General features: G+C 44.0%; 2 protein-coding genes across 2 annotated transcripts in view; both read right to left on the reverse strand.

Annotated features, from left to right (window-relative positions):
* Positions 1-660: 660 nt before the first annotated feature.
* Positions 661-6,963, reverse strand: LOC139369835 (major facilitator superfamily domain-containing protein 4A-like). The gene is made up of 10 exons (XM_071109113.1): positions 6,731-6,963; positions 3,137-3,335; positions 2,700-2,954; positions 2,335-2,464; positions 1,958-2,073; positions 1,687-1,860; positions 1,141-1,288; positions 994-1,064; positions 793-913; positions 661-707 (listed from the first exon to the last, which is right to left on the reverse strand). The coding sequence occupies exons 1-10, from the start codon at positions 6,961-6,963 to the stop codon at positions 661-663; spliced, it is 1,494 nt and encodes a 497-aa protein (XP_070965214.1).
* A 675-nt stretch (positions 6,964-7,638) lies between these two features.
* The window catches only part of LOC139371133 (cyclin-dependent kinase 18-like), a 49,652-nt gene continuing 38,809 nt past the window's right edge, over positions 7,639-18,481 (reverse strand). Inside the window, exons 6-16 of the mRNA XM_071111221.1 lie at positions 17,886-18,000; positions 17,100-17,194; positions 16,923-16,985; positions 16,051-16,174; positions 15,462-15,582; positions 11,139-11,236; positions 10,920-11,025; positions 10,789-10,831; positions 10,605-10,695; positions 10,400-10,477; positions 7,639-10,277 (exon numbers count right to left, since the gene is read on the reverse strand). Coding sequence (XP_070967322.1) covers positions 10,243-10,277; positions 10,400-10,477; positions 10,605-10,695; positions 10,789-10,831; positions 10,920-11,025; positions 11,139-11,236; positions 15,462-15,582; positions 16,051-16,174; positions 16,923-16,985; positions 17,100-17,194; positions 17,886-18,000 — 969 coding nt within the window. The 3' untranslated portion in view covers positions 7,639-10,242. The remainder of the gene's footprint in view (positions 10,278-10,399; positions 10,478-10,604; positions 10,696-10,788; positions 10,832-10,919; positions 11,026-11,138; positions 11,237-15,461; positions 15,583-16,050; positions 16,175-16,922; positions 16,986-17,099; positions 17,195-17,885; positions 18,001-18,481) is intronic.

Below are 18,481 nucleotides of genomic sequence, written 5' to 3' on the forward strand. Positions count from 1 at the left end.
AGACTAGATTTGGAAGTATGTCCCCACAAGACTTGTTTTACGAGGTAACTAACCACCACACCTTGCTCACATAGCAACACCATCTGTCCTCATGTGACCACTCCACTGGAGTCACACGGGTCACTGTCTACATGAACGCTCTATAAGACATGGAGCAGAAAGGATCCAGCAGGACACCAGCTGCCGTTGAGTTTGAATAAACAGCATGCCAATGGAGGAAGCTTTGGTCTCCACCTGTTCATGGCTTTACACTGTGTCATGGGTCAGAGAGCATTTAAAAAGACATGAACAAGTTAACATCTACTCTCCCAACTCCTGGTTTATGAATGCTACAGTCATGGTCAGACAGGTAGTGCATAAAACATTTCCCAGTTCAAAAACATACAATACTGTCTCCACTCAAATACTGCTTAGAATGATAAATTGGAAGATGTATTTTGGTATATAAGGCCAGCTGAATCAATCAGTTTGTTTGATCTGGGGGGGGGGTTAACTTGATTGTCTGGGTGTTGAGAGCTGGATGAAAGGAGCAGAGGGACTGAAGTCTAACATTGGACTGTCTTTCCTCCAGCCATTTTAAACATTTGGGTCATTTCTGTTTCTCCACCATTTGTTTAAACAGTCCTCTCTTTCCATTGATTCATCCTCACGGCCTCTCCATTACTCACTTGAAGGCTTCTCTGTCATGGCCATTTCCTTACTAGTGGCTGTGGAGGGAAATAAATACGATTTGAGATTTAGTTGACTAAAATAGTTTCCTCACAACCTGTTGATGTATGTGTGAGTGTGTACCTGCTTGGGAGCTCCTGTGTAGATGCTGGATGTAGATTAGGCCCAGGAATACTGTGAATCCGATGCAGGATGATATCATACCAACCAACATGAAACTATAACTGCCTTTACTGTGGATCAACTGAAGAGAGAAAGACGCATTACACCTAGAGAACACAGGCTAGCCTATTCACAGAGCAGTAACCCCCCTGAGTTCCTTACCTGTCCTGTGAGAAGCTGCAGCACCATCTCTCCTGTTCCAGCACTGGTCACCAGGACAGTAGTGGCACACCCTAAGATGGGGAGAGGACACTTTACCCTTTAACATTTAAATACAAGCTTTCTTACTGTGTGTGTGTGCGCACATACCTTTATAGTTGACCATGTCTTCTGTGAGGGCCACCATGCAGGGGAACACACTGCTGATGAAGAGGCCTAACACACACGTCCCCATGAAGAGGAACACAGGGCTGGAGTACAGGATCAACAGCAGACACTGCACCGCCATCATCCCTGCCTGAAACACAGAGAGAGGGAGGGAGCGCAGGACAGTGGAGGTAAATTATTTATTTTCACATGGTCATATCATGTCCATGCCTTTTTCCCTAAAAGGACATCAGCATATCTACCACCTGTAATCTATACACTTGTTAAGCATCTATATGCTGGCTATGCATTTTGCATGACAGAATAACATTGATGCAGATATGTATGACTATTTGAATTCAAATTGCGTTTCGTGCTCTTCACGTGGATGCATTGCGTGTGTATACTGTGCGTGTGCAAGAAAGACATCCACTGGACTGTTTTAAAAACACCCATCAAATATTTCATAATCTCAAATAACATCTGTTTTAAAAGCGGTTTCACTTCACTACTCATACAGTATGCAAAAACACAAGTGTGTGTCCGTACCAGGCTGACCGAGATGAGTCGTTGTTGTGTGTATCTGTATGACAGATATATAGACGCCAGTCTGCCCGCGGTGACGGATGCCCAGAACACACTGGTCAGACAGCCTGCCGTCTTGTGAGGCAGAGAGAGGGGAGGAGACACTGCGTAGGTGTAAATGAATCCTGTGTAAGAACCCTGTGTAAGAGAACAAATCTGTAGGTTAGAAGGCTGATGGTGATAGCACTAACAGTTGTGTGTGTTGGGGGGGGGGGGGGGCAAGGTTCAGTCTCACTATTATGCCGTCAGTGATGAAGAGCACGGCTCCACCCAGAATGTAGAGGAGGAAATAGGAGGCAGGGCGATCCTTCACATCAGCATAGTTACAGCAGCCAAACAAACCCCCGTGACCTGGATGGACAGCACAGGAAGGTTTCGTTTAGGTCTTCAACCCCACACCTGTAGCGCTACAGGTTGTGCAGGCTTTTATTCCAGCCCAGCACTAGCCATGTTTTAGTTGGTGAGACATTTGGAGATGGGGCTGTATGGGATTCTACCCTGGCAGCCATTGTATATATTTGAGGGGGGGGGGGGGGGTTTAACACTGGATCTGTGGAGGTGTGAGGGGAGCATTGTGAGGCTTACCCTGAGTTGGGTAAGGGGTGGTCTTACCCTGGATATTGTGGTCCTGTTGGTTCTTCTGTGAGTTTTTCTCCTTGTCCAGTAGACGTGGGCTGTGGTTCGAGCAGGGGAACAGCCTCTCACGATACATCAACACATACACTGCTACTGGTACAGGCAGCTAGACAGAACACGCACGCAGTTGTAAAAAATAAAACATGTCTCTCTCTGTGACTCCCTCGTTACGGTCTATGCAAAAGAGCCATTTCAGTGATCGAGGAAGCCTGCCTTGCAGAACAATCTCCCTTTTGTTTTGCTATTCAAATGCTAACCTGCAGCTACAGTATCAACCTACAACACTAACCTACAGCCACATCACCACAATCCAACTGCTAACAAAGTGTTCATACACTTACATTGATAAGAGCCATGATCCAGAATGCGTAGGACACATTGGTGGTGATGATGCCCTCTGTGTGGAGGTGGTAGTGGTGGGATACGTTGTGCAGAGGGGTTGTCCCCTTACCTGCCAGGTAGCTGCGGAGGTGATGGAGGTCAGTGGAGGAGTTGGCTGTCATGTTCCCCCCCAGAACACAACTCCCCTCCGACAGGAATGGGTCTGCTACCAGGGGACTGACCAACGCTCCCAGCCCTATGAAGAAATGCAGGACCTGGGTAGAAGACAGGGAGGAATGGGAGAGAAAGAAAGGAAAATGGAGGGGGGTATGGTGGGAGAAGGAGAGAAAATGACCACCTGTTCTTTGAATCATCTTTGCATAATTTGTGATCAAAATACCCCTGACCCCCATTACTTTCTCCTCCCCCCCATCCCTTCCTCCTGCCTCTCCCTGACCTGTAGGAAAATGGCTGAGTCTTTCTGGTAGAGCTTCACCAGCTGCAGGTTGGCGATGGTGTCAATCACCCCCATTGCCGTGCCAGATATCGCCATGGCAACAGCCAGCATCAGCACATGGTGGCAAAGTGGGATGATGGCAAACACCACGGAGATGACAAGACTGGAGACGAAGAGAGCTGAGAGGGAGCAGCGGAGCCTGGAAAGGGGTGGGGGGGGGGGAGAGAGGATATTAGAGCACTCTTTTGGGTAATAGTGGCTTTTGGGAAAGAAGTGTTTTCATTTAACTACAATTTATAGCTCCCTCTGTTTCATTGAATTGAGCACCCTTACTGACCCTCTCTCCACTTCCAGTCTCATCTGGTCTGCCATCCAGGAAGTGACGGGACCCAGCCCTCTTTTGCTCCCTCTCTGGCCTTAGCCCGGTGCTAGAGGCAACTCCATGGAGGGGTAGATGAGGGGCTGTTTTTCCAGCTCTTCTAACGTGGGTAGTATTGTAGCTGGAATGTCACCTTGACCCAATACCTAGGTAAGAGCCATTTATTTACCTGGTTTATCAGACCCCCTGAGGCACCTTGTGTACAGCAGGAGACGCCTTATCTACACTGCTGCCTTGCCAACTTTCCACTAACTGTGTAGTGGCCTCAGTAGTAATGTTCTGTTCAACAAACTGCAATTAAAAACAGAATGTAAATCTCTTTTTTTCTAGGTCTCTCCCTCCCCCACGTCTCTCGCGCTCTTCTCACCATTTTCTCTCTCTCCTCTCTATCTCTTCAGCTCTGATACAGGTGTATGTGTATTTAAACACCAGTCATGTGGCAGTAGCTCAGGAAACATATCGGAGCAGAACTATTGAACTGGAGATATGTGAAGGTCACAAGGACAGACAGATACATTTGGTTCAAACAAACGTAATTAGTATAGGAACAATATTTCCAGTTGTCAGAGGGAAATCATTTGTTATATTCTGGGGTGGTGAGAGAGCAAAATACTCAACTTTCCAATTCATGAGCATCACTGAGATTCACACTCAGTCAGGCTCAAGGCCTTGTTGGCATCGACACGTATACCGAACATAAGTCATTGCATGGGCATCTCGGCCCTCACAGCTAACGTCCATTTGGAGGGCGTAACCTGGGGAGTTTGAGTCGTTCAGTCAGAGTTTCCTCTTGATTGCTAGCAGTAGCATAAATGCTTGGTTTAACAGTTATCTGACAAAGATATTGATGTGAGTTTCTGTGTCTCCCCACACATCTTTTTCACCATATCAATTGCGGCCGCCGGCCGGTAATATAAGTGTTCTGCGATAGTGTGTGGTTTCATGGCGTAGCAAGCCTAGCCATTCACTGTGGGAATGATTCAAGTGTAATGGTCAAGTGCAGCTTTTACCCATGATCTAAGGGTGCTCTCTGGTTGAATTGAACGTTAAGGTTAACCACAGTACAATGATTGAGATACAAAGACGATATTATAATATATATTTTGTTGTATTTTTTCTGGATTTATATCAGGCAAAGCCACATGGGGTCGCGACCCCTAGTTTGGGAACCGCTGCCTTAACCTTTTAAACGGACTATCATATTTGTGGATTAAATCAGACTATTAATACTTAACAAAAATATAAAATGCAACATGAAACAATTTCATTCAATTCAAAGATTTACTGAGTTACAGTTCATATAAGGGAGTCAGTCAATTTAAATAAATTAGACCCTAATCTATGGATTTCACATGACTAGGGTAACAGATATGCATGTGTTGGTCACAGATACCGTAATAAAAGGAAGGGGGGTGAATCAAAAAACCAGTAATGCAGCGCGACACATCCTCCTTCGCATAGAGTTGATCAGGCTGTTGATTGTGGCCTGTGGAATGTTGTCCAATTCCTCTTCAATGACTGTGCGAAGCTGCAAGATATTGGCAGGAACTGGAACACGCTGTCATACATGTCGATCCAGAGCATCCTAAACATGCTCAATGTCTGGTGAGTGACTTCCTGGCAGCAAGTAAGGACCCTATGGTAGTAGAGAAGATCATGAGTGATCTGGATGAAAACAAAGACGGCGAAGTGGACTTTCAGGAGTTTGTCATCTTGGTTGCTGCGCTGACCGTGGCCTGGAACAAGTTTTTTGTAGAGAGCCTGAATGAATGAGTTCGGAAACAGTCTGTGATCTTGGCTTTCTACTCATTATTCCTGGTTAAAAAAACAAACGTATGCTTTCATTTGATTGAAATAACTATATCATCAAAGAACTGGGACATTTTCAGCTTCCAGGAATTGGGTACAGATCCTTTCGACATGGGGCAGGGCATTATCATGCTGAAACATGAGGTGATGGCGGATTAATGGAATGACAATGGGCCTCAGGATCTCATCACTGTATCTCTGTGCATTCAAATTGCCATCAGTAAAATGCTAGTGTTCTTTGTCCATAGCTTATGCCTTCCTGCCCATACCATAACCCCACCACCACCATGGGGCACTCTGTTCACAAGGTTGACATCAGCAAACCACTCGTCCACACAATGCCACACATGCTGTCTGCCATCTGGCCGGTACAGTTGAAACCGGGATTCATCCGTGAAGAGCACACTTCTCCAGCGAGCCAGTGGCCATCGAAAGTGAGCATTTGCCCACTAAAGTAGATTGTGACGCCGAACTGCAATCAGGTTAAGACCCTGGTGAGGATGGCGAGCATGCAGATGAGCTTCTGAGACGGTTTCTGACCGTTTGTGCAGACATTCTTCAGTTGTGCAAAGCCACAGTTTCATCAGCTGTTTGGGTGGCTGGTATCAGACAATTTAGCAAGGTGCTTACTAACAGGGATGTAAACAAATCTGTCCACAAAATGAGAGAAATAAGCTTTTTATGGAAATTTTTTGGGATCCTTTATTTCTGTTAATGAAAACAACACTTTACATGTTGTGTTTATATTTTTGATCATTGTATAATGAGCATTCCAGTAATATCACAAGTTAATTGACACGTGAAAACTCAAGAAAAAACAACTCTACAATAAATGGCTAAATTACTTCCGGACACAAAGGGTCCATTATAGCGCTGCCCATGCTGTCACAGAAGCTAAAATGGCACAGATAAAGATCACCCTTCTATCTATCTCTATGGCCTGTTACAAGCATATCTGCCCTCATTGGCTAGAATGGTCCCACCTGATCTCGCCTCCTCCCATCTTTGAGGACGCATTTCCATTGTTAGAGTGGTCACTGTCTTATCAATATTATAAGACCAGGGGAATTCAACTCTTACCCTATGAGGTCCAGAGCCTGCTGGTTTCCTGTTCTACCTGATAATTTGGTTTTTTTCCCTAGCACTAACTACAAGGCTGATTCAAGTAATCAAAGCTGGATGAGGAGTTGGTTATTTGAATCAGCTGTGTCAAAAATCCAAACGTGCACCCAGGGAGGGGGGACCAGGACCGAGTTTGGGAAACCCTGGTAGCCCAACCTTAACCCTGGTAGCCCAACCTTAATCGAATTCCTCGAACCTATGGAAATTATCCTTACCTGCTACGAGAAGTAAATTCTGACATTAACTGTATACCATCTAGTCAAAACCAGACAGCTTTCACTCACGTCTTCTTGAAGAGTCCTCCCAGGGCGCTCCCCAGCATGAGGAAGAGCTGTTGGGCGAAGAAGACCCAAGTGATCTCCTGCAGAGTGGACTGAGTCTGACACCTCAGGTCCAGGATGGTCGGCCCCAGGAACGCGATACACAGCCCGAAACTGAAGAACACGCTCCAGTAAGTCAGTGTGTGCTGCCAGTGTCCCTTGAACAGAGCCCAGACACGATCATCTACTAACATCATCTCGTTGTTGCTAGTGGGTTGCGTGATGAACGCTGGAGCAGGTTATGGTTTCATTGGGAGGAAGGTTTTAAGGAATCTTTAAGCGCGCCGACAACACAACCCTTGACGTTTGTTTAAGTGGACTGGCAAAGTTGGGATGCCTGCATATGGCTAGCATATGGTTGTTAAGGAGAGTTGATAAACTTTTATTTGCCTTCCAGTCACGTCACGCTGATAAACCTGTCGAACTAGCAGTGCCCTCCCCTGGAAACCGATGTCCATCAGTTAACTGTGCCGCAGTGTAGGAGACTAGGGCATCTTCCACGGCGATGTGAAGTGTCATGATTACGCGTTATTTTCCGTGTAATGCATTTGTATGGATGACTACATTTTCTGGATCTGTTTATGAAATATATCTGTAGACCTGTCTATTTGGCCTCTGTTGTGGATCTAGCGCCACCTGTCGGTCATCATGGTCTCAATAGGTAGATTAGTCAATATCATACAAAGGATCATGAGTAACAAAATAAGGATGATTAGATAGCCAACGTGGTATTAAAGACAGATTGGGAATTGTGGCAAGGCCTGTTGAACATTTCAAATGTTCTCTTTCTTTTCAATCATAATGGAAGACACTCAGACTGTATTGTATACTGTATTAGTACTGAATGAGAGCTAGTCAATGCACTACAGTGATATAATGTATTCATTTATTTGTTATTTCTTATTTGATCACTTTTGGCTTCTTGGTGGTCACAATACATTCAGTTTCTGGTTTTAATGATAGCGCAGTAAACAAATCACACAAGAATATCACATTTCATACAAAATCTAAATATACTTGTCTTTTATAAAACATTTAGACATCTACAGTCATTTAATAGAGTCCTCTCTTGTTTCATCTGGCATAAAATTCACTGAGAAAGAACATGAAAACATCTGTTAAAATACATATTTCCTTTCATTACAGTACTTAAAATATCTTAATTTACCACAACAAAACACATACAATAATACTTCTGCCTCATGGGTTGCTAAAATAGAGAGGGGAAGTTTTAAAGTGTAACACACATATCGCCATCTCTCCCAGTGGATCCCAACGATTTTACATGGCTTGACTCTCACCTTCTTTCCTTCATGACCACTGACAGTGTCCACCATATTGCTTTCACCTCTTCAATTCTTTCAGTTTGGGGGTGAGAAAGCAAAGGACACATGGAAAGGTAGCTCTATAAGAGTATTGGCTTCTTCTCCCGTGTGCGGTAAAGCTAACTGCATCTCATTAGTCTAAAGTGGCTTATTTTCCTTGTCTCCTTTACTTCATCAGATGTGAAAGTGCTGGGCAGACAGCTTTAAGCAGATTCACGGTAGGCATGGACAGAAGGAATGGAAAGGGAGAAGTAGATTTGGCGAAAAGAGAAGAGGTCAGTGAAACATGCAGAGTGATTGGTTGGCTTGGATGTCTGCATGGGGCTGAGGGGAGGTTACTGAGTAGGAGAATGGGAGAGAGTTCCTGGTCAGTCCCCAGAATCAGCAGTGGGAATCCAGTGTATTACTAACATGACAGTAGAATGCTAATATTCATGGGTTGCACATTTCGTCACTATTGTTTTGAACATTCATTTTATGGTTGATGCCCGACTGCGCATCAGAGAATGGACATTAACCTTCTTATGACGGTAGATATGGTCAGCCATTTTGGCAAGGGAGTTGATAAGCCAGTTCTGTGATAAGATATTGTGTAAAACAATGAATTTGAAGATTATCTGCACAGTATGTTTATCTAACTAGCCAACCATTTTAAGTGGAATGATTCCAATATTTTGTCAAATTAACTGCCTATATGCCAACATTCCATACAAACAATGCTGTCAATCAATAGCCATACCCTGACAAGTTGCAAATGCAACAAGTACTGATTTTGTATCATATAACACTCATAGCTTTTGAAGGAATCAATCATTTAGACATTTATTGTCTGTTTATATAATATATATTCATTCTATAGGCTATTTATAGAGAATTGGTTTTTAAAAATCCTCATAAACGGTATAATTATATGACAATGTTTTACACAATTTCTGCTATACCACGTCTTACTTTTATTTTCTTGCATAAGTAAAATCAAGATTATGCCTCTACTGCCATTCATTCCAATTAGACTGTTTTGGATTTCTCCCTGACCAAAATAGCTGCCATTATCATCCCATTCTGGAACTTTGAGGGTTTATGACATAGCTCCTTTTAGCAATTTAATAGGATCTGTATGGAGTGAGGGACCTAATCTCCAAACCTTTTGAGGTGCAGTGCAAGCTCATTCTCAGAAACCCTGTCTGTATCCATTCTCTGTTCTCGGGAGCGTGAGGGGATCAGATATGTTTGTTCATCTAACTTTTATTTAACCAGGAAAGACCTTTGAGGTTGACCAGAGGGGTATACTACGACGCAAACTAGATCTATCTACTCAGTGTTTTCTGAAGCTAGCCAACTTCAGTTAGCTTCCAATTCCAGCTCGGGCTTCAACCGTTCTACAACGGTGGATATTGCTCGTCCGCCTGCCGCTAACCCTAGCAGGGTTGTAACTGTGCGTGCATGTGAGTAGTCGAACCCCGAACTCTTCATTGAGACAATGTTGAAACATCAATTCATGGGCAAGTCAGTGCCACATTTTCATTTGTGCCAAAATCAAAATTCAGCAGGATATTATTTGAAATGGACTTTCAGAAGTGACGTTTTGATATATTTCTTTGGTGTGGTTATCAATGCATGAGCACATTTTCTCCCCACTCCATCAATAAAATACTTTTATAAAGTCAAACAACATTTTTACTGTGTGTGATGTTTCAAATGCATTTGTCATTAATAAAATGTGATAGGTATTTTAACATTAGGATTTTTTACACGCAAACATTTGCCTAATAAAATATTGAATCAGTTGTCTTCCTCAAATGAAGTGGATGATGCAATCTTTGAGGGAGAGGGAATCTGATTTCATTGGTCCTTAACTCGTGGTTCAGACACTTAAATGTATTTTATTTAGACTGGCCCAGAGCGGGTTAGATCTGAAGGGTTAGTTGACATAAAAATGTACCTGGCTAAAGTTGAACCAAGTTGAACTCAGAGGAGACCTCGCTAACTCCTCAAACTACATTCGTAGTATAGGGCTCTGGATATGACCTCCATGTTTGTATTTGTGTTTGTATGGGGGGATTGGTGTGTGTTTGTCTTCAAATCCAATTCCTCCTTGAGGCTTTCTTAGAATAGACTCTCCCGGTCTGCACCCCTCTGGCTGGTCATTCTTTAGAATATGCTCTGTCTTCTGTTCTTTCCTCGACCTGGGTTTGGTAAAGAGAACACGGGCATGACATGACTGAACATGGTTTATTTCCAGTAGTCGTTTCGTATTGTTGTGATGGTTTATGGACGTAATATGTGTTGCACTGTGTTGAGAATGTACCTGGAGGCTGGAACACTGAGCTGCGGTGGCCTGGGTCTTTCTGCAGTTGAATCTCTCTGAGGGAAAACACTGAGGAGGCTAAGGTGGGGGGTGAGAAATATTGGTCAATGCTGTTTTCTGCACATAATGCACAAAACAAATTGCCACATAATACATCATCCTCAGCACATGACTGATGTCAAATACATCTGTGTGTGTGTCTTACTGTCTACGAGGCTGTGGATGTTCTCTCCCAGGCTAAGGAAGTAGGGGTGTCTAAGAGATGCTTCAGCCGAGACTCTGGTCCTAGTGTCATACTGAAATAAAACAGAGATACACACTTAAAACCAGAATAGCGGTTTGGTATACAACACTAGTGGTTACAGGTTGGTGTAGGAGTGGCTTCTTACCAGGAGTAGAGCAGTAAGCATGTCAATCCCCTCACTATCCAGCCTGGAGAAGAAACACAGTACTTGTTTAGTTGTGATTTATGTTACATGAGCAAGTTGGTTGGTAAGTGGTCTTATTGTGGTTGTGTAACCTGGGCACGTGGTTGATGAGTGGTTGAGGTCTGTACTGGGAGAACATGTAGGATCTGAACTCATCATTATTGGAGATACCTGGCCAGCTGTCCTCGGTTGGTGTACCTGAGAGAGACGGGAGAGGGTCATTCTTCATATTCTGTCTATATGTATTTGAATCCTTACTACTTACCCCAGCAAGATGGCTCCCTGTGGTGTAAATGAAATAATAGAATTACCAATGAGTCTGAAGACTAAGTGCAGCTCCTCCTTCACTGTGGAGCCGGGGAACATGGGACGACCCGTCGCCATCTCAAATAGAATACATCCCACGCCCCTTTTAACACACACAAAGCACAGACACATGATTTAAATGGAAAGTGAAGGGGAACGTTCGACATTGCAGCCGACTTTAAAGTTGAGTCAAGACTGATCTACAAATCACCTTGCGTCATAAATAAATACTCAGTATTATTTGTAGGTCAGTCAGTCACCATTTACCCATGATGCATCATGGATGTGCTGCTCACAAACACAGCCAAATTGATCTTTGGAGACTAATGCCTGAAGGGAGGTGGTAATGGTGGTAGTGTCTTGAAAAATTAAAGGAGAGCCGCACACTCTAGGAGCTCAGATGCAATAACCTAATAACCAAAGTTTCGACAGAAGTGTTGTCTTCATCAGGGTATAATGACAAACACTGTGGGTCACTAGTTTTTTATAGTGTCAAAGGACACACACAGGTGTCTGTAATCATGGCCGGGTGTGGCCTGATATCATTGGTTAATCTTCAGATATAAAAATAACATTCCAAAAACATAAATGGATAGCATACGATCATAGATACAATTCAGCCACATGGGACTACAAACATTTACAATAGCAAATCACAAGAAAGTCTTCAGATCAATGTCTACATTGAGTCCAAAGGGAGCAAGGGTCTTTAAATGAAAGACCCAGGCAGCCTCTTGTTTTAACAAATTGTCGAGGTCACCCCCTCTCCTAGGGAGGGTGACATGTTCGATGCCGATATAATGTAGGGACAAAATCGAGTGGTTTGCTTCCAAAAAGTGGGCTGCAACTGGGTAAGTCGAGTTTTTGCACCTAATGGTGCTAATATGCTCCGAGATTCGTACTTTTAATTCGCCCTTTGTTTTACCCACGTAATTTTTACCACAAGGACAAGTTACAAGATAACTGCCTTAGTGGAGCACGTGATAACACCTTTGATTGGGATCTGTATCCCTGTTTGGGGGTGTTTGAAGGATCTACATTTACCAGTTAATCTCTGAGATTTCTGCCCCGCAAGAATATGATCAAAGGAGGGTCTAAAACGCATTACCGATACTGTCATCGGATTTCAGAATGTGCCAATATTTGTGAACGATTTCCTTAATTTGTTCAGCGGGTAGTTAGAACGCAAGAATGCTTCTTTTTGCGAGACTGTCCTTGAAAAAGATCATGTCTCGGTTTGTTTTGAATTTTCTCAATGGCAGTATTAATCTGACCATTTTTGTACCCCCTCTACTTTAATTTTCTTTGCGTCTCTTTTTGTCAAAATGTGATTCGTTTTTTGCCAATTCTTTTGATTCGACAGAATTGGCTGTAGAGCAAACTGTTTTTCAAGGGAATCAGGTGACAACTATCAGCCCTCAACAAACTGTTACGATCAGTAGGTTTCCTGTAAAGATCAGTGTATAGAACATTATCCTCACAGAAGATCAAGGAAACTGATTTGACGCGTGTCAGATTGCATAGTAAATCTCAGATGATAAGAACAAGATTTAAGAAAAGCATGGAATGCCTGGAGCTCTTTGGCATCACCCCTCCATCAATATGCCGTTGCCAAATAATGATGTTCGGCAAGAAAGTATTTTTGAGAGGATTGAAAATTGATGTAACCCACATACAAATTAGCATGGTTAGGAGCCATGGGGGATCCCATAGCAGTACCCTTCGTCTGAATAAAGAAATAATGAAACATGAAATAGGTGTGTGTGTGTGTGTACTATTTCAGCCAATGTTATAAAGCATGCACTGGAAGGTATCACATTGCAGAAGAAAATGTTCCATAGCTTCAATACCGCCCTCGTGTGGAATATTAATGTATAATAACTCAACATCAAAAGTAACTAACAAAGTATTCTCAGGAAGAGGATCAAGAGATTCAATGATATAGATCATACTGCTGGTGTCCTTTACCAAGGAGGGGAGCTGTTCTGCGAGTGGTCTAATCAAAAAGTCAACAAAAAATGATAAAGGTGCCGTTTCTGCATCAATGCCCGCTACAATAGGGCGCCCTGGAGGTTTTGTAACATTTTTGTGTAATTTCGGCAAAGTATAAAAAGTAGCAATTTTAAGTGTTGAAAAGCCAAAAAGTTATTTTTGGGTTATCTGACCAGAACTTAAATACCCATCTAAGACGGTAAAGATCGTGTTCTGAAATTGGGAAGTAGGGTAATTTCTGAGTTTCTTGTAAAAAGGTGTTGTCAAGAAATTATCTGACACTCCTATACATAAACAGTCCTATCCATGAGTACAACCGACCCACCCTTATCAGCAGGGGGGTAAGGACTGACATAACGGATTGTAAATCAAGCAAAGCTTGTTTTTAATCCTTAGATAAATTCTGGAAAGATATGTACTCCTGTTTTGTTCTTAAGGAGATGAACAACATCTTTTTCAACGAGTCTGCAAAATGTCTCAATAGAGTGATTGTGATTGGATGGAGGTACAAAATAACTCTTACTTCTAAAAGAGTCGGAGTACCTGCAGGTGAGCAACCTACTTGTTCAGTAGAAACATCATGATTAGGGTAGCTAAAGTATTCCCTTAAAACGGATGTTTCTTAACTTGAACATGTCTACCTTAACATCGAAATCGTTGCACTGAGTTGTAGGCACAAAAGATAACCCTTCATAAAGCAAGGAGACATGTGCAGGGCTCAATATCTTGCTTGATAAATTGAGGACACTCAGTCCCGTGGGTTCTGGGACCGTGTAAACTGTCCCCTCTGGTAGTGTCTCCATGGAAATAATAAACCCCTGGAGAGACACACACACACTGATGGAATCATAACATTACATCACATGGGAGCCAGCATGCCCACACACAGTCTTGTTTTGCTAAACTTGTGGGGACACACAATTAACTCCTGTTCAAAATCCTATTTTCCCCAACCGAACTCCTAAATATAACCTTTAACCCCTAACACTAATTCTAAAACTAAACCCCTTAGAAATAGCCTTTTTCCTTTTTTGGGGGTTTGTTTACTATTCTTATGGGGACTTCTGGTCCACATAAGTATAGTTAAAAATGTCCACACACACTAATCTGCCCCACCCCTGCACACAGACACACACACGCACACACACACACACACAGCAAGAGGTTCGTCGGTAGAACAGAGACACAGACACACATCAAAGACTGTGTAGGGATCACGAGCAGGCCTGTGTAAGAGGCAGGGTGTCAGAGTACACTGCTTCCCTTTGTTTATCACTGAGGGCGTCTGCGCCGATGGAGACCCATCCACTGATGAAAGGAATGTTTTGCAAATGAGTTTATGAAAGGTTCTGTATTGTTGTGTTGCTGGATAATAGCCTTTGGAGATTCAAGGTTAATGAATGTGATGCAGAAATGATCACCATGGTGATTGCTCACATCAAGAGTGGTGGCTTACATGCGAGTTAAGTAAAGGAACAGCTTAGCTATGTTGCTGTGATGATTCATAGTGTGGTAAACATATCTAATCAAAACATGTTCTCCCTCATTTAGGTTTTCACTCTGGTAGTGTTAATGAAGGTTAAAACCTCTTCAGGATCGGTGGGTCCCCTGCTGGATGATTGAGCTTACGTAGGCTAATGCAATTAGCATGAGGTTGTAAGTAATAAGAACATTTCCCAGGACGTAGACATATCTGATATTGGCAGTAAACTTAAATTCTTGTTAATCTAACTGCACTGTCCAATTTACAGTAGCTATTACAGTGAAATAATACCATGCTATTGCTTGATGAGACTGTACAGTTTTGAACATGAAGTTATTAATAAACAAATTAGGCACATTTGGGCAGTCTTGATACAACATTTTGAACATGGATGCAATGGTTCATTGGATCGGTCTAAAACTTTGCACACACACTGCTGCCATATAGTGGCCAAAATCTAAATTGCACCTGGGCTGGAATAATACATGATGGCCTTTCTCTTGCATTTCAAAGATGATGGTAGAAAAAAAGTTTTTTTTCCCTTTGTATTATCTTTTACCAGATCTATTGTGTTATATTCTCCTACATTCCTTTCACATTTCCACAAACTGCAAAGTGTTTCCTTTTAAATGGTACCAAGAAAATGTATATCCTTGCTTCAGGGCCTGAGCTACAGGCAATTAGATTTGGGTATGTCATTTTAGTCAAAATAAAAAGAGAGAGGCCGATCCTTAAGGGGTTTTAAACAATGTGACACTGAGTAGGTTTGTTGAAATGCCTCTGAGTCAGATTGGAGGTGTGTGTGTGCGCGCACGCTCGCATATGCGTGTGTATATGTGTGGAATGTACTCACCACATGTCGATGGGTGTAGAGTACTCTGTGGTACCCAGCAGTACTTCAGGGGGGCGGTACCATAGAGTCACCACCTCGTTGGAGTAGGTCTTAGTTGGCACAGACTTGGCCCGGGCCAGACCTGACCAATCAAACAAACAGTCATGAGCTGGATCTCAGAGGGAGCATTTTATCTATTGATCTGGTCTTCTATCTACATGCAGGATACGTGTTGAAAAGATTAGGGATAATATTAGGGCTGGGACAATACCAATTTCGCAATTTTTGTTTGTATGCCAAGAATAAAAACAGGAAGCAGACCAAACTCTTTGGTCCTTTTAAAAACAATCTGTAGGTAAATTAATGTGTGCTATAGCTTGGAAAATAAATAAATTACTCTGGATGACAACCTACTGCTGTTTGTTTCTAACATTAGGGCAGTTTTCCTAAAGAAGTTAAATCGTGTTTTCTTTCCTTGACACGATACTAAAGAGTAACGTGATGGTATCGTCCCAGCCCTAGATAATATAGAGGGAGATCTGTTACTAGGTTACCAATGTCAGTGTATCTGTATGGTGAGACTATCTCTCTGTGTGTGTGTGTGTCATACCGAAGTCTGCTAGTTTGAGCTCTCCCTTGTCGTTGATGAGCAGGTTCTGAGGTTTGAGGTCTCTGTGAAGGATCTTCCTCTTATGGCAGTAGGACAGACCACGTAACAACTGGAACATAAAGATCTACAGAGAGGGGAGGAGAGGAGAGGGAGAAGGAGAAGGAGAGGGAGAAGGAGAGGGGGCGGAGAAGGAGAGGGGGCGGAGAAGGAGAGGGGGCGGAGAAGGAGAAGGAGAGGGAGAAGGAGAGGGAGAAGGAGAGGGGGCGGAGAGGGAGAAGGAGAGGGAGAAGGAGAGGGGGCGGAGAAGGAGAGGGGGCGGAGAAGGAGAAGGAGAGGGAGAAGGAGAGGGAGAGGGAGAAGGAGAGGGGGCGGAGAGGGGGCGGAGAAGGAGAGGGGGCAGAGAAGGAGAGGGGGCGGAGAAGGAGAAGGAGAGGGAGGGGGAGAGCGAGAAGGAGAGGGGGCGGAGAAGGAGAGGGGGCGGAGAAGGAGAGGGGGCGGAGAAGGAGACGGAGAGGGAGAAGGAGAGGGGGCGGAGAAGGAGAGGGGGCGGAGAAGGAGAGGGGGCGGAGAAGGAGAGGGGGCGGAGAAGGAGAGGGGGCGGAGAAGGAGAGGGGGCGGAGAAGGAGAAGGAGAGGGAGGGGGAGAGCGAGAAGGAGAGGGGGCGGAGAAGGAGAGGGGGCGGAGAAGGAGAGGGGGCGGAGAAGGAGAGGGGGCGGAGAAGGAGAGGGGGCAGAGAGGGAGAGGGGGCAGAGAGGGAGAGGCGGCAGAGAGGGAGAGCGAGAAGGAGAGGGGGCAGAGAGAGAGAAGGAGAGAGGGAAGCCATAACGTCTCTGTCTGATGATGATTAACGGTGTTCAGTAGGCTGGACTAACCTTGACATTGTTCATGCACATGAGGTTTCCACAGTTGTCCAGGTACTGTTTCAGATCACTGTCCTGAGAGACACACAGGCACACATTTTCAGAACTTTAACTTGTAAGTAAAACAAGCAGATATAACACAGGTTATTATACTGATCATGAAGTATTTGAAAGGTGTGTACTACTCACCAGGTACTCAAAGACTAGAGTGAGGGAGCGTTCTGTGTGTATGATGTCATGCAGCGTGACAATGTTGGCATGTTTTAGGTTCTTCAGTAGAGACACTGCAGAGACGCACAGAGAAAATGGTTGGATGCTGCATGGAGGAGTGAGGACACCCTAATGACATTTTAGCGCCACTGGGTGGTAGTGTTCTACTCCTGAGTTCTTCTGAAAAGCTACTGTAGTAAATCTGAGGCAAAAACCCTGTTGGTACAGTATGTGTTTTGTGAGGAGGGGTGAGAAGAGGTTAGGAGAGGTTTGATGGTTGTATTAGTCTCTCTAGATGGACGTGATGCCTCCCACAATGTACCAATGTTCCAGCATACACGTCTGTACTTAGACCGCCGTCAGTTTGGAAGAGAGGAAAGGGTGGAGTTGGACGCCAGAAAATCAGCCCAGAGCCCTGCCGTAAACGTTTCCAGCAGCTAGCTAGATGGAGCTTGCCGAGGATATTTTCCATGAGTGTATTCTGCAAGCGAGTCGTTTGCATGCGCTATGACGTTAGTGTTACAAGCTTACAACCACTGACTGGCTGTGGATAAAACTAACCTAGCTATCTTCGTCCATATTGTGTGTCCACCTCTGTCATGTTTCTGAGGGGATTATTTTTAAGCACCCACTCGTGATTTGTTGGGAGAGTTGTCTGTGTGAAGAGCGTCCTCCTAATCCAGCATCATTCCCAGACCTAGCACTGTAGCTCTAGGCCTGGGCATTTCCGAGACTATGGTTGTATAGGGTGCTGTGTGTTTTTACCTTCCCTGATAGCTGTACAGGGCGCTCCCTCCTCGTGCTCTAACCTAATCTCTTTCAGCGCCACCAGGTTTTCCGTCAGTTTGCTCCGCCCCTTAAACACCGTGGCATATGTCCCCTACACAGGAACAGGAAGTAATTGAAGCAGGAAATAGGAAACGGGAATAATTAGTTAATCACATCAGTGTTTTACATATACAATGGTCATCACTTTATGGCCATGCCAAATGTCTAACCCTGACTACTGGGCCTAACCCATAACCTTGTCCCTAACACTAACCCTACCCCATAGCATTAACCCTAACCCTACCCTACCCCATAACCTTAACCCTACCCCATAACCTTATCCCTAACACTAACCCTACCCCATAACATTAACCCTACCCTACCCCATAACATTAACCCTACCCTACCCCATAACCTTAACCCTAACACTAACCCTACCCCATAACATTAACCCTACCCCATAACATTAACCCTACCCTACCCCATAACCTTAACCCTACCCCATAACCTTATCGCTAACATGAACCCTACCCCATAACCTTATCCCTAACACGAAACCTACCCCTAACACTAACCCTACCCCATAACCTTAT

This window comes from Oncorhynchus clarkii, chromosome 17 (assembly GCF_045791955.1).
Source record: "Oncorhynchus clarkii lewisi isolate Uvic-CL-2024 chromosome 17, UVic_Ocla_1.0, whole genome shotgun sequence".
NCBI classification, from domain to species: Eukaryota; Metazoa; Chordata; class Actinopteri; order Salmoniformes; family Salmonidae; genus Oncorhynchus; species Oncorhynchus clarkii.

What these genes read in the sequence shown, in the direction of transcription:
- LOC139369835 (XM_071109113.1), bottom strand. Translation starts at nt 6,963, where the DNA reads ATGATGTTAGTAGATGATCGTGTCTGGGCTCTGTTCAAGGGACACTGG. An exon ending in TCATCACTGACGGCATAATA is followed by an intron (nt 1,861 to 1,957) that starts GTGAGACTGAAC and finishes TCTCTTACACAG; the next exon opens with GGTTCTTACACAGGATTCAT. An exon ending in ACACAGGAGCTCCCAAGCAG is followed by an intron (nt 708 to 792) that starts GTACACACTCAC and finishes TTCCCTCCACAG; the next exon opens with CCACTAGTAAGGAAATGGCC.